This window comes from Hemibagrus wyckioides, linkage group LG01, assembly GCF_019097595.1.
Source record: "Hemibagrus wyckioides isolate EC202008001 linkage group LG01, SWU_Hwy_1.0, whole genome shotgun sequence".
NCBI lineage: Eukaryota > Metazoa > Chordata > Actinopteri > Siluriformes > Bagridae > Hemibagrus > Hemibagrus wyckioides.
In genome coordinates this window covers 16,005,429-16,032,219 of record NC_080710.1, presented here as the reverse complement: position 1 = coordinate 16,032,219, position 26,791 = coordinate 16,005,429, and the positions used below count along the sequence as shown (strand labels likewise).

The 26,791-nt window shown below is 38.1% G+C and overlaps 1 protein-coding gene across 3 annotated transcripts in view; it reads left to right on the top strand.

Moving 5' to 3' along the window:
- Nucleotides 1-26,791, top strand: part of dpyda.1 (dihydropyrimidine dehydrogenase a, tandem duplicate 1) — a 126,840-nt gene that overhangs the window by 6,765 nt on the left and 93,284 nt on the right. The window contains exons 2-3 of one of the 3 annotated variants that reach the window (XM_058402872.1): nucleotides 8,664-8,774; nucleotides 15,325-15,407. In XM_058402872.1, the coding sequence (XP_058258855.1) occupies nucleotides 8,664-8,774; nucleotides 15,325-15,407 (194 nt within the window). Of the gene's footprint in view, nucleotides 1-6,529; nucleotides 6,677-8,663; nucleotides 8,775-15,324; nucleotides 15,408-26,791 lie in introns of all 3 variants that reach the window. The other 2 variants (XM_058403054.1, XM_058402963.1) reach the window with 2 other exon arrangements.

Here is a 26,791-nt window from a genome sequence, read left to right as displayed (position 1 = left end):
GGATTTCATAGCCTAGGGAGCTTCACTTCAGCCTGCTTGGTTACACACCCATGGCATGTCTTGCAAATTGAGCCTGTTTCTGTTCCACATTTTCTCTCTCTCTCTCTCTCTCTCTCTCTCTCTGCTCCATGGAGAGCAAATAAAGCCTTGGTCATCAAGCCATGATTTCTTTACAGTTCATTTACCTTCTGCTTCTGTGCTAATTGTTTTTCAAGGCTCAACATGGCCAGGGACCATTTCAAAGGCCAAATAATGAGGCTTCGGCATATTGGCCAGGACCAAATCAAACTGGCTTACAGAGTGTCTGATTTGTCTCAGCGCTCGTATGTGAGTGGCCGCTGGTAGAGGGGAGGGGTCACAGTCTTATGGGCTAGAATTCTAGCACCAAAATACTGTCTCATGAGCTCACTGATAACAGGAAATAGATTGCAAATGATGCATATGATGCAACTATCTTTCCTCAACTCCCTCGCAAGGAGGAACAGCAGATGGTTTGAGGTTTTTTTTGTTAACCCTTTCATGTTAACACCTCATTATGGTACCACTAGAGACAACAGTGACAATTTTGCCATAACAAATTGATTTTCACACATTATGAGGATATGTCAGGGTTTTAGTGGAAACGCTCGCGCTAATTATTATTTATCTATCTTATATGGTGCCTTATGTTATTTATATGATGTTACTTATCTTATATGTTAACTGATTAAAAGGGAAAATGATTGATGTTTTTTGTTTATGAGTTTACAAGTGCTTTGTGACAATTTAGTTCTTACTAGTGGGTGGCGCAAGGTCAGGACTAGTTTCCTGATTAACAGAACTTCTGGTTTAAGGGGAAAACGGAAGGTTTCGAGAATGTATGCTCAGTCACGTGTACAGTTTTATGTGTGAGGATTAAGTGGTCGTGTAGTTCAGAGTACACAGTGAATGTAAAAATATATACATTATATGAGAGATGTTGATCGTAGGACCTTTCTTTAAAAAAAAAAAAAAAACAGCACTACCTTTACTTTATGTATAAATAAGTGAAATTCTTCACTGTGTAATAACTACAATTATAATGATTGTAGATTTCCCTCAGGTTGAAAGCTCAACTATTTTAGTGAAAGCAGTGATTTGCTTCTACTGTGATCCTGTGTCTCCTATGTGAGCGTTAACATGACAATTCAGAAATACTACAGGTACTTAATTAGTACTTAATTAGATCTATTTAGCCTCATGGAAATTGTGATCAGTTTTGCACTGCTACCCATATGTTACTAATACGATGTGTAACTGTACCTAGTATCGATATAGCTTTGAATAAATTGTGTGAAAGGACACACAAGATTATATCAATATCTTGAATGTACCTGAAATGATTGAATATTACTTATCATGAGATTACAGTGAAACAAATATAAGATTATTAGGACTAGAATTTTAAAAATAATCATTTCAAGATGGAAATGTCAGATACAGAAGTTTTGCTTAAATATTTATAAGAAGCATTAATGAAAGCTTTCTCTCAAGACAATTCTTAGCTTGAAATGTAAAAATGATTAATGTCTTAATGATTATTATTGCTTTTATTTTAATCCCTTAATTTGTTTATTATAAGAGAGCAGGGGTTTGAGCATGGCTACAAACTGCACATCAAAAACACAACACATTTTTTGAGGTTCTTGAAGTGTACTTGTATTTATATTATCTATTTTGATCGTGATAATGAACGGTAGCGAACCAACCCGACTGAATGATATGATAGCAAGTGACTGAGCTCAACAGCCAGAGGTGTGAACCTCGAGGTGTCATCCTCGTTAATAGTCATCATACTGATATTGTGTTTTTGCTCATTTATTGTCTTGTAGACATGATTTCTGAAATTATAAACTTGAGTACTGCCCAGATCTTTAGTTTGGTCTGTGTAAAGACTATTTCTGTACACTGAAGGGAGTAACTCAAGACATGTAGTATAAGCTACTGTGGGCTGTAAGTGCAAATACACCAACAAGCCAAAAACCTCAAGAGCAAAGTCATAAACACACCAAATCCTTACTGAACATCACATGCTGATTGGATGTGCGTGGTAAAAGGATAAAAGAAATTCACTCTCTCAGTTTGGTGTCTAGTTAGCCTTAAAAATGATTTAGAGCAAAATGCCGTTATTAGTGAGGTGTAATTCTTTGTTCTGAATAACCTGGTGAGTTTTCAGCATCTCCTAGTAATGCTGTGCAAAGTTGACATCTCAGATAACATCCTGTGAATGCCCTTAATGAAAATAAGCATGAATAAAAAGCATCAGTAGATGCCTTTAGGCACATATTTCCTCTTAATGTGAACATCCTCCAGCTTTGCTCTCTCTCACAGACTGATGCATGCTGTAGTCAGTCAGCAGTGAGCATAAGAGCCGCTCTGCTCTGAGTTAATAGTGATGTGATGCTGAGTTTGCTGTTGCATTGGAAAATGTGTTGTGTTGTGCTGTTTTTGCTTTTGCTGTTGCATTGTTGGTTTGTTGATCTGTTTTAGATTATTTTCGGCCACCGTTATACAAATTCATGTCCTAGCAGGGGCTTTAGTAAGTGATACCATAAAGAGCTGAATGAAGACGAGATCACTTCTTTTACAAAAACGTGTATTAAAAATGAAGAGAAATCAATTTATTTAAAAGTATAGTCTGGTGAGTATTTGTCTAGGAGTGTATTAAAAAAACACTTGAAATAGATTTTAATATTGACAGGCATGCGGTAATTTCATACAAAGCTTTAACTATATAGCATGTGGTCCTCTGATGTGATATACGGTCAGATTATATTTTGTCAGGTGCCTAATAGTTACCTGTGCGTCTCGTATCGTGAGTTGGAGTTTCTAATCATAAAGCGAGTGACTGATATTCAGGACCTATATTTAATACCGCTGACCTGCGAGCCAACACTTTATTTCACTAACAGACGATCAATATGTGGAAATTCCTCTATTGATCCCTGCAGAAGATGGAGCGCACGGATTGCCAGCACACGTTTAACTATTCCTCACCTCTGAGCCGTAAATAATTTCCTTTTTAAGCAGGGGATTAATGCAGGAAGGAGTTAAGTTTTAGCTACGCACTCTTTCTGCATGCCAAGTGCAGGGATGCCTTGTGCATACCAAGTTGCGGAGGGTCTGTCTGGTTGAAGGGATGACGAAGGTCAAGGTAATTTATTGCACAATATGGTGCTGCTATTGATTAGACAGAGAAAGGGCAAGCCCAACTGCTTTGCTAATAGCCATATGAAAGTTTCAGGTTTGTGTTCTCTTCTCAAATACTGGCCGGAAAATAGAGAGGATGCTACATTTAGCGTCAGCGCCGGATTGTTGTTGAGTTATCTGTATGCTGGTTAATTAGATTGTTATGTGCGTTACAGCTTTATGTACATAGTTACACTGGTCGTGTGTGAGTGCAAACTCAAACAATACTGACTGTTTCAAGCGATGCATGCATCTGGACTCTGCATTTGCTTCGTCCAGCCATCAATTACCACTCGCAGCTAAATTTGATTTGCCATTTCCTTCTGTCCATCATACACTTCCTTCCTATCTGATTTCCTCTGAGGGGCTGGGGTTTTGCATGCCTTGGCTAGGGCCTAGGCGCTTATTGATCTCCCATCTGCTCAGGCCTGGGTGATCACCAAAGAGTGATAGAGCAAGACCCTGCCGCTCCCCGTGGAACCATCCAGCACACACAGATGGGCCCTGCGCAAAGCACCCGCATCCCCAAGTGCTGCTGCGGCCTAGTCCGACCAGAAAAGGTCACACAAACAGCAGGGAGATTGGGCTGTTTTGTGTTTTAAATAATGTTTGATCACACACGCGGTCTCCGCTAGGAATCGTCGAAGAGTTCTCAATAACTGGGGGGAAAAAAAATCTATGCTTGTTTTTAGATAGTGCATGTTTCTGACATTTATTAACTGCCATGCAGCAGAGAGAGCACCTGGGGAAAGGAAAGTCTGCATGTTTGTGTAAGAGAAAGGCCAACACAGAGAGCAGTGAGAGCAACGAGCGTGTGCCATACGATTTTCTACTACAAGCGTTGTTTCCTGTTCAGGTGCACAGTCAGTGAAATAACACTAACGCCCTGCAGTACATGCAGTATTGATTAAAGCGTATGGATGTACGCCCTGTCTTGTGTGACATATCGATCTCATCGCTGACCGTGCATAACGCTCGACAGCACAACATGCTCATTAAATAAGCCATATACCTTCATGTTCTTAATATCGCATTTTAATGTAGATTATTATATTCATCGCATTTTCTCGGCACACTTAAGATTTTTCTGTAACCTAACTGTTCTGTTTAGCACTGTTTTTTTTTTTAAAGGCTTTATGAAGCAGTGTGACATTAGGGTGTCTTATTCTTCCGTTGATTTAAAACATGCTGTAGCAGAGACAGATTAAGCTCTGTCAAACATCATTAGTGCTTCCTTTAACCTGGCTGCAACATGAATCTGTTTCTCTTGTACATTTTCCACTTGAGGAGAGTGGGTCAATACCGGGCTGAATACAAGGCTCTCGTGGAGCCAGAAAAACAAAGGTGCTTCTGCAAAAATGTTTTCACTTTAAATCCTCTGCAGTACACAGGATTTACAGAAAACATTTAGAGAAACACATTCTTAATATCTCATAGCAGCCAGGTCAGCATCTCCTGGCTTTTTGTTTGCATTGTGAACAGAATATTTAAGCGGAGTGGCTTTTGCACTATTCTGTGTGTAAGTCACGCAGCTGAAAACAAACAAGAAGCCGAGTACGAATTAGTAATAAAGGTCTCATAAAGGATGAGAAAAGTAATCCTTACTTACATTTTGTGTTAAAGGATTCTGTACTGTCTAGTGCACTTTGCAGTGTACTGTTAGAGAGCTTTGGCCTAAAAGACATTGCAAGATTAGTGTGACTGCAATGTGCATAGATTTTCTTCAATTAAAACTGATAGCATGATTAAATACTAATGGAATAGTACAATATTCATAAACAAAATACAATGTGAATAAATAGACACAGTGCAGCATGGTGGCACAGCAGGTAGCACGAATGCCTCACAGCTCCATACTCCTGGAGTTTTGCATGTTCTTCACTTCTCTGGAGCCGTGCGGGTTTCCTCAGGATTCTCCAATTTGTCCCACTTCTCAGAAACAACTGAGTAGGTGTAATGGTGTTACTGAGTTGTCTTTAGGGGTGAACGAGCACATACATGGTGTCCTGGTGTCCGATCCAGGGTGTATACCAGCATCATGAGCAGTGCTGGCTCAATAGGATTAAGCCTCTGGGTTGTTGATCTAGAGGTCAAGGTTCAAGCCCCAGCACTGCCAAGCTGCCACTGTTGAGCCCTTGAGCAAGACCTGTAACCTTCTCCGATGTATCATGGCAAGGTCTATAGCACTTTGACCCCAACTGCCTAAAAACCTGGGATATGCAAAGAAAGTCATTTCAGTGTGCTAAAATGTATACGTGACAAAGAAATAAGGCCTTCCATGCTTTATCATCTTCATGTTCCCGGGATAGTCTCTGAAGCAAGCATGAACCATACCAGGATAAAGCAGCTCCTGAAGGTGATTTAAATGAATCATTAAAATAAATAGATTGCACACACATACATTGGATCACGATTTTGGGTAAAAGTTGCAAAGGGAAAAAATAAACTTTAACAGCAAGCATCACAATGACTGTGCCAGTTGTTCAGGGTAAGCTTGTTAGCACCAATAATCCTAGCTGTTGAAGATTCCATATATAGGACATCAAGGGAAAACGCATCTACTGTTTAAATAAAAGAGAGTGGGGTGTTTTTGTAACACAGAATACCTTTTAGTTTCTTCCCAGACTATATGTTTTATGCGATCAATAAAAATCCATTAGCCGGTGATCAGTATCATGAGGTCTTGTATACTGGACCTTACAGCTAGCCAGTTAAAATCTACATTTGGCCAAATGAACCCCCAAACCTTGTCCACTGAGAGTGTAGCACAAATTATCTCCAGTACCAACTGATAGTGTACACATTACTTACACATGATCTTTCTTTGCACAGCAAATTATTCACTAATTGGAACTCCATATGCTGTAATGAGTGACCAGAGCTGCTAATATAGATAGTTGAAGATATTTGCAAGCCGCACAATATGTATAATGATATTTAGCTTATTTAAAAGTTTGTTACCGAGACCTGGGAGAGAGACGGTACGTGGGCAAAGCAGTGCTATGCAAAAAAAAAAAACATGCTTTTTTCCCCCGCTCATTATTGAGTTTTAACAAAAATAAACTACTTTATTAGGATCAAATGGTGAAAATAAGATTGTTTTTTAAAGTAGATTATTTTGTCCTAGAAGAAAGGTACAGTTGAAAATAATATTTTCATATTTTGTGTGTTTGCCAGTCCTAGTACAACTAACATTACTAACATTAACTAGTTAACAACACTGGTGTATCATGTTCCAACTATGATAAAAAGCAGGTGTATGAGCTATTTTATATAGTATTGTGTATTTTATGTGTTTTTATTTTTATTTGGTCTCCTGCAGCTGTAGACTGATTATAGTCAGCGGAACCCAAGAGTGTCTTATTCCTGTTTTCTACACAACCATGCCATTACCTCCTCCAGTTTACCTAAAGGATCTGCCCAAAGAATATATTGGCTTATCCACACTGCATTATATGAAAATGGATAGGTAATGTAGTCCATAACACGCAATAAAACCTGTATTTTTATTGTTTCAATATGTAGTTCATGCGGCGCCTTAACTACATTTTATTAGGTGTGAAATTAAAGAATTAATAGGATGATGTCTGCCATTGCGTAAAGCGGGACATTTCATTTAGCATGAGATGTAGGTGGCCGGTGCTCTGCTGGAGAGAGGCAGGTTAGAGAACATCTACCTGCCCTTTTCAACGCCACATACCTCCTTTCGAAATGGGCTTTCATCCAGCCTACTGTGAAAATATGAAAAGACAAAGCTTTATGTGTTGTCACATTGCCTGCGGGACACTAATTGAGGTGGGTTGCTGGTGGCCGGCTTAGGCAGGGGGTAAAATCGAACGAAGAGATGGAAAAACAGAATCTAAAAGATAATGTATAGCTTTGCTGGGTGCTCATGGGGAACAGTGGATTTATTTCGATACAGTGAACATCAGTGGGAATATGCAGGTTAAACCCTGAATAGGAGGAACGCTATGTCGGAATTGCAGAACTGCAAAAAAATCTCAATTACCTCGGCAGTATCTCGTTCCTAATGTATACAAACGTGCCTAGGCGATAAATCCACTGCATCTGTAAGCTGAAGGCACATGTTCCATGTATGTACTTGCACTTGCAAAAACAAATGTTCTCAGTAGACATGTATGCTGCTGTGTAAAGCATCTCTTATCTGTTTTGTGTTCTCATCTGCTCTCTTGTGTGATTGCCTCTCTTTGTACTGCAATTTGTATTTGTGTGCAGTTAATACAGTAAAGTTCCAAGTGACATGATTATAGATTCATGTCTATGAGCACTTGGTCTGGACTGCGAGTGGGGGGCACGGCTGATTGTAATGGAGGGTTACGTGTCTAGGCTGTTTGCTGTGAAGACGATGGAACGTGCATGATGATAACAGGGTGTCTCATTGGGCATGGGCCGGAGACAGGTCTGGTAGGTAGGTAGAGGGGTTGCCGGAGGTATACTCCAACCAAGTAAAGAGGCTCATTAGAACCTGAGGGCTGATAGAGGGATTTACAATAAGCACTCAGTCAACTGAATATTTCCCTCCTGCTAAATAATGCATCGCTCTCACTCATTACATGTGGTGTCAAGGATTTGGAACACTGTTAGAACTTAATATTCTGTCTTAGTTAAGGTTTTGTCTTTTGTTGAAAAAGTGAAAAGAAACAAAAGCATCTGTCAAAGTAGGAAAGCTGGGATTTAGTTATCGAAATGATAGACTTACTGAAACGTAATGTTCTTGGAAGACAGGAGTGGAACCTGATGTGGTCTTCTGCTTTTGTTGGTCATCCACCTCAAGGTCTGATGTGTTATGTGTTCTGAGATGCTTTTCTGCTCACCACAGTTATACAGAGTAATTATTAGAGTTACCGTAGCCTCCTTATCACCTTATCTAACTGGTTGTTAGAGCTTCGTTCTCCTGCTAATCACCAAGACGTTTCCAGTTGGCGCTTATGGAAACTTTTTGGTTTTGTTTTGTGCTGCGTTATTGCACAAATGTAAAGGTGTACATGTGATCCTAATAAAGTGGATGGCGACTGTATGTTTGAAAGGATGGGAAGTTGCTTAGTGTAGATGAGGGAAGGGACTGTGATTAATGAAGCTGGAGCACCTGCAGGCCATATTTCTAATAATATTTTGGATCTGTGAAGATGTGAAGGTCATTGTGAAGGTCAATTCTTTCACTTCTGCCTAGAGTGAAATGAGTTTTTATTTTTTTTTTAATGAAAACATTTGGATTTGGCTTTACAGCACTGGACGTCCTTGAACTTTGTGACTCCTGTATGTGTAAAGCTCTTCGTGTAGAATTTAGCCTTAGTTTGCCATGAAAAAAAATATTTATTTGCAAGTTAATGCCACTATTCATTTAATCCACTTTTTGCATAAATGCCAAAGATGTAAAATGGTTGCTATGTTGCAAACGTTCCCTAACAGCCTCCCTCGTCTCTTTGTGTGTGTAGAATATCCTTGCCCTCAATCCGAGGGTGAAGAGCCATGCTGTGCTCCACTCCACTGCAGCCAAGAAAGCTGAGAAAAAGCACTGGAAGAGGAACACAGAGAAAGCCTGTGATGTAAGTGTCTCACTTTTTACCTTTAACCTTTGACTCCCTGCTGAATCCACTGATGTTGCAACCACTGCGCAAACATTTACCAACCAGTTCGAAGTTGTGCACACTTTGGACTGCATCCATATTTAGACAGTCCGTGTTCTTGGAAAGTGACCTCGTCTGCTGAGGTTATGTGATGTGACGGGTTTAAAACCTTTCACTTTGTCTCCTAGCAAGGACCACTGCTGTGTACTGCATCGCTGCCTCAATAAACTTAGAATTTACACACACAGATTGGTATGTTTAAAATTTATAGACAGAACCATAGATGAACGATTTAAACACATGTCCTTGTTAACACCAGTGCTTCAGTAAAAGGGAACAATAAGAACACGGTTCTCACATACACACGCACACACACACACACAGTCTGTCAAACAAAATTATCTTAGAATTCCAGGCACATGCTGTCAAAGTCTCAGGAATATCTCTCAAGACCAGTGTTTGGTTTTTTGGCAGGTGGCCACGGTGCTCGTCTGTCTTTCAAGGCAACTGAGACTTCAGCTTGTTTAATGTAGACACAAAACAAGATGGAGTTATTTTGTCTGAGAGATTATCTACCCACACCCTGTACTGTTGCGAAGTAAAACTTTCTCATTTATCATTATAGTCAGACGGGAATAGATCACAAATTTGATATCATTCATTATGTATTCTGTATGTTAAAGTTGCTAAATTAGTGACAGTGCACTGAGGCTCCTGCTCTTTTATAATCTGCTGTTGTATGTAAGGAATAAAACACAGCAGATATCTTGTTATAGGAAAATACTGGTACGGGAAATAACTGATACTGGAGACCCCTTCCAAAAATGCTTTAAAAACAGAATTTCCTTTCAGATGGTTTCATATCAACCATATCAACAATTGCACATTAAAAAAAAATCTGTTTACATGGAGAGTCTGGCCATACAAGGCCCGCTAGGAGATTAAACTTGATTAATGCAATGAATTAACACTTTCTGACCAAACAGAAAAAAGAGTGCTCTAATCTGTAATCTTCTGCCTTTACAACTATGAACGAATAAAATGGTGGGAAAACAGCTAAGAGTAAGATATGTGTTCTTGTCTGCTGTATCTATGAGAACACACAGTAAAACAGAGATTATTGCTGGTGGAGTGTTATTTCTCATGCTATACATTTCTCAGTGTCGATTGCCCAATACACCCAGTAAGTCCTTTATCAGAATGCTGACTCTGTGGAGCTGGTGACGATAATACAGTTTTCCAGTATTGATTGAGGTGAAGCAGATTTATCCTCTTCGTAAAGAAAAAGCAGTGACTGTTTTATTGATCCTTAAAATAAGTTTTGTTGGGCCCAGAAGCGTCGTCATAATTGTTCTGTGGAATCTCCCGAATGCTGGAGGGGCTGTAAACTTTATTTTATAGGGAATCTATGAACAGTGACTGTCCATAGATTCCAAATGAGTTTGGGAGAAATATGGTGGCTATAGCCAGCTGTTATCTTTGTCTGTCAGGACTCAGGTGCTTAGGATTTTTCACTCCCCTCCTCCGGGCTTGGGGGCATGTCGTCAGCAAGGTAATTTTGAAACATTTCCCCGCAGGCATCATCCCTTACAGAGCCCACTTTGAGTTGAAGCTATTAGCTGACCAGAGGCTTCTCAATATTTGTCTTTCTGCTTCAATAGCACAGGTTGGAGTCAGAGATAATCTAGCAAACACAAACAGGTACAAGTTCTGCAGCAGGTGCCGAGACGAGGAATGGAGACACACTTGACGTGCCTTTTGTTTTTTTAATATATAACAGCACTGTTTACTGATGGGTGGGTTTTATTAATCTGCCTGTATGGTCTAATCCAATTTAATGAGCCTCCAGATTGCATTATGAGAGGCTTACCCTGAGCACAGAGTGAAGGGCAGGTATGTTTGTGAGATGCAGGAGCTGATGTTTTTTTTTCTTCCTGCTCACGAACAAAAAGAGGAAGACAAGGAAGGAAGAAATGAGTATGGCTTCTCTGTCTTTAACAGTAAACTCTTAAATCTCTCCCAGAAAAATCCCTCAGCGTGCTAGTGTTAGATATCTCCTGATAGAAAGCCATCTATACAGGCCAGAGGATAAGTGTGTCACTTCCACAGCCACAGTGAGTTACTGTCTCTCTCTTTCTGTGTGTGTGTGTGTGTGTGTGTGTGTGCACTCTTCTCACCCTTCCTCCTAATAGTCATCGCTGTTTTCTGTCTTGTGCTGATGCTCTGCTGCTAAAAGCTGCTTTTGGGAGGTTTTTGTTTTATACGAATGAAGTAATGAGAGTCAATAAAAATGAAAAGGGAAAAAGAAATTCTGTATTTCATCCTATTCTGTAATTCTGTTAGTATTTCAAGTCATTGTAGCACCAGAAGATAAGCACAGTCTACTGATGTAATATAAACTGTTAAAAAAAAAACCTTCGATAGATTAGAATTTACATCACAGATTATTCTCATCGGCTTTAAATCAAGTGAAACAGTTTATTAATTAATATCGCCAAATCAGAACGAATCAGGTGTGATCTATTTTATTTGAGTACGCCTCTGTCTGTTGAGTGTCGGATGAAGCTAGTTCCTTCTATTTGGAAAGATGATCTATTGTAAATGATCTATTGCCAAAACGCTGTTGAATTCTCAAATCTGATTGGTCAGAATGTAGTGATGTATTTTACATAACTGCCGATCTGACAGTAGAGCCAACTTTAACTCATATCACAGGTTTATATTTATGCCTTTATGCTATCACTTTTATAGTAACAACTCACAGGGACATGTGGTCGATAGTCACATAATCTATTGATCTAATGAAGGTTAATGTTAAACACATTTTTAAAACTTCTAAAAACAAGGAGGATTTTCACAACAGAAGCATTTTTTCAATAAGATCCTAAGCTGTTTTTATTTATTAAATTTTTTTGTATTTATTTTTTGTCAATACCTTCAAAACAACAGGTTGATCTGACTGAGGGAATGACTATTTATATGTGTATTTAAATGAAATAATTTTGAAAAGTTTTATTGCAAATTGTGGTATATATTGAATATATATAAAAAAAATATATTGAAGTTAGTCACGTTCATCTAGAATTTCTTTTAAGATTTGCTAGGAATGAAATATATGATTACTAATGGCATATTTACTATTTTTAAGCTTTACATTTTCTAATTCAATTGGCAGATCATTTTGCCTCTTTCTAGAAATTTATGCTTAGAATTAGTAAAAACAATCTGGAACAAGAAAATTAAAAGCTTAAAAACAGTAAAATATGTCTAGAAATCGCTTTAATAATCTTAGATTTGGTGTCTTGTAATTCTTCTTATTTGGAAATGCTAAATCATTTTCACCATATTCGAGATTACTTGCTTGGATGTCGTATTTTGCAGTTTAAGAGGAAATAAACCACTTCAGGACATGCTGTTATTGGAAAAAAAATCAACTTCAGGGCAGTTATGTGTTTTCATCTGGACTGTTATATTGCATAAGAATAGTATAAAATCTTGTCTAATACCTTGGTTAATCTTGACCCTGATCTAGTTTTAGCACAGCCAAAGCAATTCTGTGTATTGCTGGTTAGTTTTAGTAGTGTGTGCCTGAACACGGCAATGTTTCCTTTGTTGCTTTTATTTGAAGGGAAGAGACGCACAGCAATAGATCCAGTCGCTGCGCTCTAATCTCTGCATGCGGAATCATTTCTTCTCGCATAGAGCATTATGAATGAGGCTGCATCAGCACCGTTGCCAGGTTTATGTGCCACTGTTGAAGGGAAATATATGGAGTAAAATGAAGAATAAATGCTCCACTCCATCACTCTCAGATAAAAGTAAATGGATCATGCCTCTAATAGTCCAGGAAGACAGATTGCTCATTAAACCATCTGAATGTTATAAAAAGGAGGTGATGAATTTTTTTTCTCCTTTGGAATATATTAAGGCATCCAAAAGAACTTTGTCTCACTTTATTCATTATGACAACTGTAAGAGTGCTTGTCAAATCAGTGTAATGATTTTATAGTGACATCACATTAAGACATGCACCAGCGACCCCCTGCCCTTAGCTTCTCTCCCTGACGCTATGGCCAACAGGGGGCGATGCTCACGGCGGCAAGTAGCTGCTTGTCTTAGCAGAGGTAAATTAGTAAGTGAAACAGTGTGTAGGTGCAGTAGCCGTTACTTATCTCTAACAACCTGGCACCATTACATGCCACTTGATCAACCTGGCCATTGATTGCTTCTGCCTGATCCAATGCCAGCCTGCTGCTCCTGCACAGGATACAGAGGAGGAAAGAGGGTGTTCAGCTTGGCGGGGGATGTAATAAGGAGGTGTTGCTGGGCTAGTGATCGATGGGTTTTATCAGCTGGAACACACAGATAGCCCTCACCCCCCACTCATAATCCCAGAGCTTTCCTCTCTCTACTCCTCTCTCATAGGATTTAGCAACAGCTCGAAGGATTAGACTAGCAATGCTTCCCTGTGTAAGCCATCCTGGTAGAGGGGAGGGAGATTACATGAATAATGTTGGGGTTTGATGTTAATAGTAACCCCTAATAAGTCTTTTTTTTCCTCTCAGCACATTTCCATGCTTCTTAATGTACAGAGGAATACACAAAGGGCTCTTTTTTTGTGCCTCGCTCAGCTGGCTGTGCACAGTACTCGCAGCCGAGTAATAATCTGAGTGGCTTTTACTCATAATGGCTGATTTGACTCTGTCACGAGCTTTCATTAAAGACATTTCCTCAAGTCACAGATATAGAAGCCATGGTGAATTGAACACACTTTTGTTATTTTTCATACGTTAAAACCATCGTAATCATTTTTTTTTTGGGGTGGCTGATGACGGAACGCGATGACAGAAAAGGCACATCACGTGCGTCACAAGGTTCTCATAATTAGCGCAATTTAACCTGAATCTTAAAAGAAGTGTTTGTCTTCAGTCTGAACTCTCTTCACTTGGCTGCATCTATCACTACAAATAATGTGCTGAACCTTCTCATCTATTTGCTTCTATTTATCTTTGCTATAAAGATAACTGCAGGCCATTTCTTTTCTATTTACAAAATACTTTGTTACATTTGACTTTTTTGATTTATGTCCTACATGGCATACTCAATGAATCTACAGGTTTTATTTTCCGCATTGTGAATCAAATATGTATAAATAACATTTTGGGGAAAATTGCTATCATTCGTAGTTTTCAAAGAGCATATGATTGTGATCCACCCACACAACGTATTCTGTATAGAAAGTATAGCTCTCAGCTTCTGGATGCAATATTATTATGTCACCCACAAGGCTTAACAGTGCAATAATTATCTTTTTCCCCATCATTGTGTTTTTAATATTTGAACAACTAGAAGCAAATACATTTGTTAATTCCACTCGATTAGATAAAGACATTGGTGGAGGATGCTGGGGGAGAATCACTTACTTGCAGAGTGCTTGGAATCATGCAGATTAGATCTCAATATGAAATGCTGAGCATTCTGTTGTTAGAATATAAATGTATAAATTTGTCGTATAAATGCAACCTGCCGTTGCCCCCCCTTTTTTTGTAGTGAAGGAAACTGAGTTAGCTTTCTCCTGAATTAACACTACACATTCAATGTAGTCAGCAACATTGCTCGGCTGAAATTTATATTCGTATTAAGTCACTCTGCCGGGCCATGGCTTTCATATATCAATATAAAGCTCTGAATTTGTCATGGCTGATGCACTCATAAAGCAAAATTTAAAGTGACTTGTGCCACAACCTAGGCTGCTGTACTGTACAAAATGCACAGTTTCACAGTAATACATTTCCCACATTTGGTTCATTTATAGAACCTGTAAATTCACATCCATCCAAATATTACCGGACGCTGTAGTGCATCTTTTGGTCAATACTTTACCACTGTGCAATGCAGTTGTGTGCTTAGTGAGCAAGAGAGTGCAATAGGAGCTGTTGACTGTTTGTCAGTGAGGGTTATCAGAGATAATGACTCCTGCTCTTGAGTGTGAGAGGGGGATCAGGGTGTGTGCATGTGGGAGTGTGTGTTCTCAGTGAGAGAGGGACACAGTGTTTATCAGTGGAGCTGAGAGGTAAAAGCCTCCTCTCACTAATCACTCGCATGTCAATCCCAGCAGGCCTCATTCCAGCCCTGCACTTACCTTCAGGGTCAGGGGCTGGAGAGGCCGATCGCCATGACAACAGCATGCCAGCCCCTCAAACCGCGACATTTTCGACTGTGGCACAAGTTGATAGTGTCACATTTAATGAAATGTGAAGGCCAGCCTGTGGAAGTAATGCCCTGATTTGCATATGATTTAAAGGGATTGTTGGGGGGGGGGGAGAAATCTTGGTGGTAATACTGGAGTGGATTATGTTCAAAGCGTGTGTAATAGCCCCGATCAATGAAATGCATCAGACACAAACAACCAAACAAATAGCACTACTTCCTCTACTTATAACATCATCTTTCTCTCTCTCTCTCTCTCTCTCTCTCTCTTTCTTTCTCTCTCTCTGCCGATCTCTCTCATCCTCTCTCTCACACTCAGAGCTGCGTGAAGCTGGAGAACAATTTTGATGACATCAAACACACGACACTGAGCGAGCGCGGAGCACTTCGGGAAGCCATGAGGTAAGACACAGGTCTCCATGGCAACAATCACAGATGTGGCAAAGAGGAAGAGCATGAGTGTGTATGGGGCGGAGGCTAGTCATTCTTCATTACTGGAGGAACAAATGAGTTTATTGCCGCCGTTTGGCCGACATTTCTGAGATATTTATATGTGAGGGGAGGAGTCTTCCCTCAGGGCTGTGTGTCAGCTTCATGGCTACCTGTGGTGAGTTGCATTCTACCACTAAGTAAACACTTCAGATGGGCCTTTAAATACTCACAGAGTAGTTATCACACTGGGATGCACAGTTTGGACATCCTGTACATTTTGTTTTTTCTTGCTCGATAACCACCTTGGTACTTTTGCACAGAGCAGTCCTCACACGCAAGAGTGATTTGTTTGCACGTCACATAAATGGAGCTGTAAGTAGTAAAGCTTTGACTGACCCCGAGCCCCTAACCTTGTGCAGGGATGGAGAGTCTTGGTACAGTGTAGCCTGGTTTTGTTTGGTTTACCATGCATTGTCGAGCTTGTTGTTAATAGAGAAACTATTAGAATTGCATCTTTTCAAACCAAGCAGTGTGTTAAATGTGAATTTTCATCTACTTTCATCTCACTGATCTGCATCACAAATGGAATTATGGAGTGCGGTGGGAAGATGACCAAGAATCCTTAGTGTGCAGTGGCTGTTGCAAAATCTGCTTTAATCTCCTTAACTTCATTAAGAAAAGATAGAGGAGGATTACAGAGAACTGCATGTAAATGAGCATAATTCCTAGTGAAATTTAAACAGCTCAGAGATAAATACATCATCAGGGAGGCACAAACAGCATCAAAATAGCAATTAATTGAATTCTTTTTTATGAAGACGTGTGTTTAGGAAGAACAGTCTAGTGTGAGATAATTGGCTGAATCTATACTAAAGATTTCTGCAGCCAGTGTACATACACATGTTTATCTTACTGTTCATGTTCACTGACACAGTGGTTAATGCAACTTATTAATACTACACCTACACCTTAAACTTAAAACTCAGTTAACAAAAAGCAAACCTTTTGTGGCCATTGTTCTAAAAATACTTTGACATCTATTTTCATAATGCAGTCTGTCTCGCTAACAAAGAAAATGCTAAAACAAATAAACCAAAAAAATTAAAAGCTAAACAAATACACAAATATATAATACAGATATCATGTATATATTCTTTATGTATTCATTTGCTATCACTTAAACATGTATTTTGTTTGTATATTTTTTTATTGTTATTTTCTTAATTCATATTTTTTTTATACTGGATATATTTTGTGTGTTTTGACCTCTGGGTCCTGGCCCCCCAGTGGACCATGGTGGTATTGACTGAACCTATGCCACTCGATTTTGTGTGTGTGTGTATGTGTGTGTGTGTGTGTGTGTGTGTGTGTGTATGTGTGTGTATGTGTGTGTGTGTGTGTGTGTGTGCGTGCATGCATGTGTATGTTTTAAATGTAAGGTAATTGCTTAAAATGAAAAATGACATTTTTAAATGTAATAAATATTAAATATGATTGAATCATGATGAACGAAACCCCATCTAAATCATTCCAGTTCTCGATGTGTTTGAGTGATATTTATGTGTACACAGGAAATCTTTAATATATTTTCGGTGAAGTGGGATGAATTTTATAAAGAATTGATTGAGCAGCCTTTTCCCCTCCTCAGTGTGAAGTTTTTGTGAATATCAGCATATTTTCTCTTTCCCAGTGTCGGTTAATGTGTTACAGCTGTGCCTGCGTTTTTAACTGCTGTTAAAAAGGTTATGTTCATATTCATATTCCAGAGAATGTATCTGAAAGATTATTGGTTGATGTAATAGTTGTAGTGCCACAGCAACTGTACACAGATTACACAGAAATAAATTTCATTAGCGTTTTTTTTTTTTTTATTTCCCAAGAAACAGTGCAACCCAAATATCAACCCTGTCAAACCTTAGTAAATATTTGTATTTATGTTTTCCACATAAAATCTGTTATCCTTTAACAACGTGTAATAGCATCAAGTGGCCAGTCTCAAACAATCTGTCAGCCAAAGTTTTTTACACCAATGAGTAAAAAAAAAAATCAGGCATTTCAGCCAAGTGTCTGATATTGATGAACCAACATGATTTAAGAATCACTGTGATGTTTAACAGCCTCCTGTTTATCAAAGACGGGAGCAAAGAAAAACAGTAATAAGCAAAATGTAAAATACAGAAATATATAAACAATTTATTGCAATACATATAAATCGAATAACTAATAAATATAATACTATAGTAATACCTAATGAATATGGAAATTTAAAACAAAAGGAATCTGTTTTGTTCTTTCTATTTAGTACTAGTATCAGTTCATTTGTTTAGCAGTTTTATTTTCTGCACACTGATACAACGCTGCGAGTACAGCATGCAGCCTTATTTGTGTCATTCAGTCTGAAATACACAACTGAGAATATTGAGAGTTGCGCTATGTGGAATATAATGTTTTGAACACCAGTCATCCTGTTCACACTTCTGCTCAGCAGGAGGTCTAACGATTTATTTTTATCCATGATTTGTATGTTCCACTTAATGTGTGGTGATTAAGACAGAAAGAGACAAGAAAGAGAAAATGTGTGGCAACTAGACCTGTGATGAAGCATGTAATGTGCTGTTGTCATGGCAGGGCTGTATGTCCTGTTCAGACTGGGAGGTAGAGGAGATTGGCAGAGATGGAGAAGGTTAGTCTACTCATTTGTATTTGTTTCAGGTTGTTCCGCCTGTAACTGTGCGGATATGAGTCTGTGACATGACTTTAATTGCCAGAGTTAACAAGGTTAGCTACACTTCGCCAATTTCATGCTACACTCATATCCTGCACATTCAGAATGAATATCCGTAAACTTTCACCCAAAGGCACATGGTGGAGAATAAATGTGGCCAATTGCTTTAATTATCTGCTGATTATAGTGGAAAAAACAGTGTTGCTTGTCTCTCTGTTTCCCTCATGTCACTGGTGTTTCCCTGAAAAAATACCAAAAAAAAATGCAAATATTTCAATAACTATTAAATAATAACAACAACAACTTATTACTTATTATTATGATTATTATTATGATTATTATTATTATTAGTAGTAGTAGTAGTAGTAGTATGTAAAAACAATGATTCAGTAGGAATTCCTTTATTGCTGTATTCAAACATTTGGCGACATAATATAAGGGCTGATCAGTTGCACTGTTTCCAAACCCCACTCCATGGCCATTTTCATATCATAAATTTACCCTGGATATGGATATGTAAATTTTGTAGATTATGTTTTCCACTGGAGTATGAGTATTTGAGAATTTTCAGAATAAAAGCAGAATAACAGGAGGTTCAGCAGAAGGTTGAGCAGACGTTTCCCTGCATCACCAAGTTTAAAAATTGTGGTGGATCTGTAGCATCATTATGGAATTAGGAAAAAATGGCTTTGCCTCACAGAAGCATCAGACCATGTTAACTAAAGCAGTCTCGTTCCTGTATCAGTGCTAGGAAATAGAAAGGGTTTCCTGAAACAAAGGGGTTTCCTGAAAGAAGCTTAGGCAGTGACATGCCAGTCTACAGTCTATATGCCTGAGGGGTTAACATGACACACACTCATCTTCTATTCTTCCTTTAGATGTTACTGAATTTTTTCACCAGTATTCCATCCCATAGGTACATGATACATGTGGTGTGTCACATCAAACCTGCTACGTTCGTGAGTCTGTCAGTCACTGGTCACGGATCTGGATCTGAATTTTTTTTCTTTATTGAAATCCAAGGACAGGACGTTGGTTTTCTTCTTTTCTTCTTTATTTTCATTCTTATACTGTTTGCCATTCAGGCTCAGGCTTTTTCTAAGAAGCATTCAGAAACTAGAACACACAAGGTTAGGGTCACGAGCACTATAAAATGTTTTTTTGGGATGGGGCAGTACTTCCCCAAAAAAAGTAACAATTTCTTATCGTTTTCTATTACAAAATTACAACAAATTAAATATAAGTTTACTAAAACTTAGTTCTAGACATTTTTTACTCATTTCAAGCTTGAAATAGTTTTGTTCTATTTTGTAGGTAATTCTGTTATTTCTCAAAATTATCTGCTAATAGAACAATAAGGTGCAATGCATTATATTAATAAATATGTCCAGAAATAGGTTTAATAATCTTATATTTGGTTATGTGTAAGCTGATAAATCGGACTATATTCAAGATATTTTTACTTACTAAGAGTGTTTGCAGCGTAATAGATTCTGTGCAGTGCTTCTTTGCTCTGAACCCTGCAGTGTTGCATACTCTCGCTCTCTCTTGCATAGGCTGCAGTTACAATTTGTCACTGAAGGTTGGTCAGCTCTCCCTAAATGAAAGCTCATGATGCACGTACGTGTGTAGCCACAGTCATCTGTCTGTGCTTTGATTCACTCTGATTGTACAATGGGCTGGGTGGCGGCCATCGTTAACCTCCGTGCCACTGCTCGGTGTGCGATGGACTCACCAGGGGAATACAGTGCCCTTAAAGCCTCCCCACACCACATTCAATAGACATCAAAAAATTTCAATTGAATTTCAAAAAGCCAGGACCTTGGGAGCACTTTTAGTGACCTTTGTCTGGGTGCCATTGTTGGTGATCAGTCATATTTATTCTCAACCCCTACACAGAAATCAAGGCTAAAACCATGCATTGAAAATGCCAGCTGATTCGATTCATATTATCTTCTTTTTTTTATATATTATATTACTTATAAAGTCGCACACATATTAGGCATGTAGTTTTTATTTATTCAAAAGGCCCAAAGATGATGCTATTTATTATTGGGGCCCAGATTTCTGTTCAGTATTCTAGCCTCAGGAGAGAGGTTGGTATTTGGAATGCTTTTTTTCAGTATTATAATGTTCACTGCCATTTTCTGCCTGAAATGGTACACCTGAATGAAATAGGGTTGTTTCTCTAGTATTGTAATGTTGGTACCTATTTGAATGTTTGAAAGGCGGGGAAATGTTATACTCAATTATTGTTTTTTGCTTTTAAAGCTTATTCACAGTCAGAGGTATTCTCTGTTTGCTATTAATACATCTGCTTAGTATTTCACAACTAATAATTAGCACTTTTAGGATGTGTCTGTGTGTGTTGGGGGTGTAGAAGGTAGCCATGGTTGTGTGTTGACCAGGGAAAAGGGTTGGAGAATGTGTGAAGTGTGTGTGGTGTGTGTGTGGGGGTGGGTGGACCGTTGTGGGTGGGTGCGTTGAAGCTGGCCATGGTCTGGCATGCAGGGTTGGAGAATGTGTGAAGTCCTTCAGCTCTCACTGCTGTGTGCCCGGGTCAAGATGTTCACCCCGGTATTTGCCTCCCCTCATTATCTGTGTGCCAGGACTGATCTCAGGTTAGACCAGAGACACTAATGGCCGGATTGGGCCAGATTACAGCTGATGAGGCTTGTGAGCTCACATACTGCTCTCTGCTGTCCTCTGCAGTTAAGACATGATTACAATCATGGACACTGTTTGCTCAGTTGCCATAAAAAGCTCATCGATAGGCAGTTAAAAAAGAAGCTAAAAATAGGCAGTTCTTAATAGTGCTTTTTTTTAATGATCTCTAGCTATGTTTCATTTGTTTAATCACTGCTTTTGAGATTTGTGACATATTTGTTAGACGTTTTGTGGATTTAAGTATCTTTTTTATTTGGTGAGATTAATTTTTGTGGTACATGGAATCTCAGACTGGCATAAGCTCAACAAGTCTGCTGTATTTACGAGGCAAATAAATGACATTTTGAGAACTGCTGGTAAAAAAAAAAGTCTCTTTTCCCTTGGTGGTGTGGGAAGTCTTTGGAATTGACTTTAATTGGTTAAAAGCATGACTGGTGAAGCAATTAAAATGACAGGTGAACCTGTGTGGTGGGTATGTTCCTTTAACCTCACCTGTCGAATTTGACATGTCCTAAAGCCTTCTCCACATGTTACCATGGCAGCGTTGTATTTGATTTTATTTAACTTTTCAGGCTTGAAAAACTCCTGGAATGTGTTCTCAAGATCTTTATTATTTCCTCTTTAATATGCCATTTTATTTGTTATAATTAGATCTTTAAGGGTGGTAGAAGAAGGATATTTTCAGGATTATCGGTGTAGGCAATTCCAGCTTTACGGATGTGACATTTGCTCTCAAATATGCAACCTGCAAAATGTACTGATTAAGAATTTACCAAATAATTTTGCTCGTATTCTACTTGAAACACACACACACACACACACAGACACACACACACACACACACTCAAATTTAATTACATTTTCACTCAGCAGAGGCTTACCAAATTAAATTCTGCTCTGGATGGAACTGGAAATTTTGGGACGTAGCACTTTTCAGAGTTTTAGAGTCTAAATCAGAAAGAATAACATCTACATTATTAAGCGTTTTTATTAATATAAGAATTAGATTTTGAAACTATTTATACTTTAATTACAAAGATTCTATAAAGAATAAAGAGTCTTGTGCCTTTCTGTTATATATGTGAGAGAGTTTCAAATTGGTATTTAAAAACCTCACTATCTGGTTCAATTCTGAATTTAATACAGAGATTGTGTAAATTTCATGAGCATATAAAGCTATAACCTAAACTATTCCGTGAAGATGTGTGCTCCCTACGTTGCTTAGTGAAATAGAATTAATTCTGGGTTTAAACTAGCAGTTACTAAGGTTATTTCTTATTACAGTATTACAGCCATGAGCCTCCGAGTTTTGGCAGAAGAAGTGAATTTGAAGTGATATCCGCGGCTACGATAATGCCAGCATGCACAGTGTAAACGCATAATATCCAAAGACTATTCTATTTAAGGGGGGCTTCAGCTTCACGCTTATTCATCTCAGCCCCGATAAAATGTTCAGTCAATCTTTCTCTAACTCGGTTAAATTCCATTAATCTTATATTCCCTTTTTCAAAGCATGAAAGCTGACAAAAGCGGTGGTGCAGCGGTAAAATCCACAAATTGTCCTCAGATTGCTCAGTTGAAACTGAACTATATTGCCTAGGGCAAAGCTTTCCAGAATCTTTGCTCATGCCATAAGTCCGCTCGCCACATGCTGCTCTCTGTCTGCTCACTCCTGCCGGATGCTTTTACATTTGTTTATGATGAAGTAAAAGTCTCATATCCTTTGTAAAGACCTAGCTTGACTGATACTGAATAATGGATATGGACAAGACACAGAAAATACATTTAATGACTTTTGGTAGGCTTAGTATGGGACTTTACTTAAAAAGGTCACTTGAATTTAAATGTTTACATTGATTGAATTGAGTAACATTAACACAGTTAGTTTTGGTAAATCCAGCATGATTTGATCACATATTTTTAAAGCCCTGAATTAAACCAAACACTGAGCTCATACCTGAGCTGAGAATCAAACCCACAATTTGGGCAGCAGACACATTATCAGTGTGCTACTCTACCATGCGTGATGCTTTACTTGGCTAAATTTAATACTATAGTTCTAGTTCCCATCAGTGCCAACAGCCTCGTGAGCTTTCACGGTGTAATTGGTTTACGGTAATACTACGTGAATTGATCATACGCTTGACATCATTCAGTCTAGTAATCTGTTTATTAAATGAAGTTTCTAAGCAATGAAGTCATGTTTTATTGCGAAATGTGATTTTTTTCAAATGTAATCTATACATCATTTTTTTTGTAGTGTAGTACCAAGTTATGTATAGGACAGTAGAGAATAGCTGGAATGACGTATCGTTTAAGTTACAAGGCAACTGACCAGCGAATCCTGTCAAATTCCTACTGAAAGCTGGTGGCTAATGGTGGTAATGTATTTTATCGAATTATGTTAAAATCCAAGCAAATGCACTGTAAAATATTATGTCAAAGTAGCATATGAAGTTTCAATGTGTTACCATTTCAGAGCTACGCTTATTTAAATATTACAGTGCCTCTGTCTAGCCTAGTGACACCTGATAGAGGTGACAATAGTGAGTAGTCTAGTGACAAGCCATCCCGGTAATGTTAGTGATAACGCTACTGTTGATGATTACCTTCTAATAACAGCGATTAGTGTGATCAGTTTTATAGATTTAACCAAATATTTCGTATATTAACCGAACTCAAGCTAAAAGCAGAGAATGTGGACTTTACACTGTTCACAGTGTGAGTGGCAATATTAGTTTGACATCACTTCCTAAACGTTAATTGAGAAAACGGGACAAGTAAAAATTTCAAGATGAGAAGGCATTTCTGTATTGTTACAGGTTGTTGGGAATTAGAAATCGCAACTTCAGTTTGAACACTGTATACTGTGTGGTTTTGCTGACACAAAGCAGCATAACATCTTTGGAAGAAAGTGCTATCTGCCCTCTTCTGCATACCTGAGCTCACAGATACGCATGATTGGCTGCTGTTGCTGTGATTGACAGGGTAGAGAAAATATTCAATCCCATCCCACGCTGAGAGCATCGCCAATTTTGCTTCCTTGGCTCCTGACCATGAATGGCTGTGAGGAATGTAAATCACAATACCTTTACTCAACACCATGTCTGTGGATGACATATTGATTTAATTAGATTTGCCACTATGTTTGCACCACATATGCACACAAAGTCTCGGCTGGCCTTTTCCCCCACATGCTAGCAACAATTTATTACTCTAGCAGTTCATATTTTGCTTATTCAAAATTTATTGCAGTCGTGCTGGATCATAGTGAGCATTAATAGTAGTTTTATTTGGTATGAATTGTTTTAGATTAGTTTGTATTAATGTTGTTTGATTTGATATTGGTAACAAATCCTCACAGATGGTATGCATTGAACTGATATACTGCTCACTATTTCTTTCAAGCTGTTTTTCTTCACATTAGGTAAAATGTTGGTCTCTATTACTTTCGATGAATGATTTGCATAGTGCACACACACACACACACACACACACACACACACACACTCTACAGGTTTTCCTGTCTTCATCTCTGTCTCTCTCTTTGGTGTGTGCAGCTGTTGGTTCTGTCATGTGGTCAATGAGGGTCAGTAAGACAGTGACAGCTGTGACGGGTGCTGTTCTAACCCCAAGAGCATGCTGTAATCTCACCTTGGCCGTCTTCCCCTGAGCCGCACTCACATCATTACACATGGGCCCACAGCTGCGTCTAGCACCAGTGCTAGCAGCACTCAGCTATGTGAGGCATCTGTGTGAAGTACAATGCAATCATGTTATAATGCATGACAGTGAAAGTTATGCTTTAAAAATGGATGTCATTGTTTTATTCATGTAAATAAATAGCATGTGAAATAGTCTAATTTCTCTGGTAGTTTAATTTTTTTAGTCAGGCTTAGATTACAGATGATCTCTATAGAGATTGAAGAAAATATGTGGAAGTAACAATCACATTGTGCTGATTAGGGTGGGGCAAAAAGATCTACATTAAAATTATTTATGCCTGACCAGAGGTGAGCAATCAGGATATGCAGATCTTTTAACTTAATAGTCAGTGTACTGATTTTTCTGGAAACCATTTTCTATGAAATATTTTGCCTAGATGAGCAAACTTTATCACAATTTCCTCTTTGATATCGTAGATTAGTTAGTTGTACAGTCTGTTGTATACACTCTATAGACTACCATGAAGCAGCCAGTCAGCTGATGCTGAACAACATGCCGACAATGTTAGTCAAGACTAGACAATGCAAATTAAACGAAAGAGTGAGGTTGATGGTATTTGGATTATCTACTAAACATACAGCAATCATAATCTGGACAATCCAAAGGAACTAAAAGAAAAAAGGACCTGTCTATATAGCGTGCATAGATTATATACTAAACTTCATCAATCAATTGTTAACAGGCAGATAGACTGGTTCAGGAGTCAGAAGTTTCTGTGTTTCTGTGCTGACTATTTATTAAGCATCCATATTTAATTATCTAACTTTACCTCTTTAACCCTCAGACCTCCAGGGCTAGAGCATATTAACATCATCGTCATCATCATATGTCATGTTAGCAGTATTAACTAAACCTGTATTACTATTATTATTCGCTATTATTATTATTATTAGTAGTAGTAGTAGTAGTAGTAGTAGTAGAAGAAGTAGAACTACCTTGTGGCATTGCCACCGCTACATGTTCTTGCACACTTACACAATATCTAGGTGGCGTATTGTATGATGTAGAGACAAGCTCCCTCTCCTCTTTAATAGATTTCCATTAGATTCTCATTTTTTGCACTGTACTGTTTTATTGTATTTATGTTTATCTGTGAATTTTGTCTGTTTCCACTGCTGAAATGTTGCAGAGTTGCTAGCTAGCTAAACTTAGCTTATACCCAATTCAACCCTTGTGTGTTTCAACTACTGTATATCCAACCCAATGAAATGAATCTGAATTTCGGAAAAGAATAAACTACAGATCATACTGATGTACATCATATATTAGCTAAATTGATTTTCTTAGGAGTTTTTAAAAATTGCAGAAAATCCTCCAAAACCTGTGAGACCGAAAAGAGTGAAACATTTCCCACCCAATTAAACAGATTTTTCATCAGGGTGGTTTGCAACAGCCATTCAATAATAATTAGAAAGAAAATATGTGTGGGTGTACCAAAGTGAGCAAATGGTTTAAATTTATTTGCAGTATTTGTAATGCAGTAAAATAATTTACAGAAAATATGATGATAATGGTGTGATATACAAATAGCATTTATATTCCTTTTTTGTTTAGTTTTAAAAGCATTTATATGTCTTACAGCTTTGAAAGAAACCTTTACCTTCTAATCAAAATTCTAGTGACTTCACAAAATATCATTAATACGTGAAGATTCCGTCGCTTCATTCTGAAGTTTTTAATGTATATTTAACTAGACTTTTTATTCACCATTGACCGAATTCAATTGTTATCAATTCAATGATTGTATAACAAGGACAAGCATTATTTCAGTTTCTTCCAAGCAGCATTATTAATCATTACATAATTACAATATGTGTGATTGTGCCTTTAAGCGTGCTTCTAGTTAAGACACACCTTTTTTTTTCATTCCGTGGCAATTGAACTTTTAAGTATAACATGATCCCATTTTCCAAAGAATATGAATAAAATGATTAGTTTCTCAAAAGAAGACTGAATATTTCCGACTGCTTGTGGAGACAGCAGATTTCCAAAAAAAAAAAAAAAATTAGCTATCATTACAATTGCAGCATCTCTTCAGCTGGATTTTGTTGATTCTGCTTTCTATTGCAAACACCTTTGACTTAATAGAACTAGTGAATAACAAATTAGCTACCTGCGCACACTGAGTGCCTGTACTAGCTCCACTCATCACACAAAGCAATCAAAGCCTTTGATTATTAGTCAATCCAACACATGAAAAGAGGTAGAAGAGAGACGGAAAGAAGGGCAACGCAAA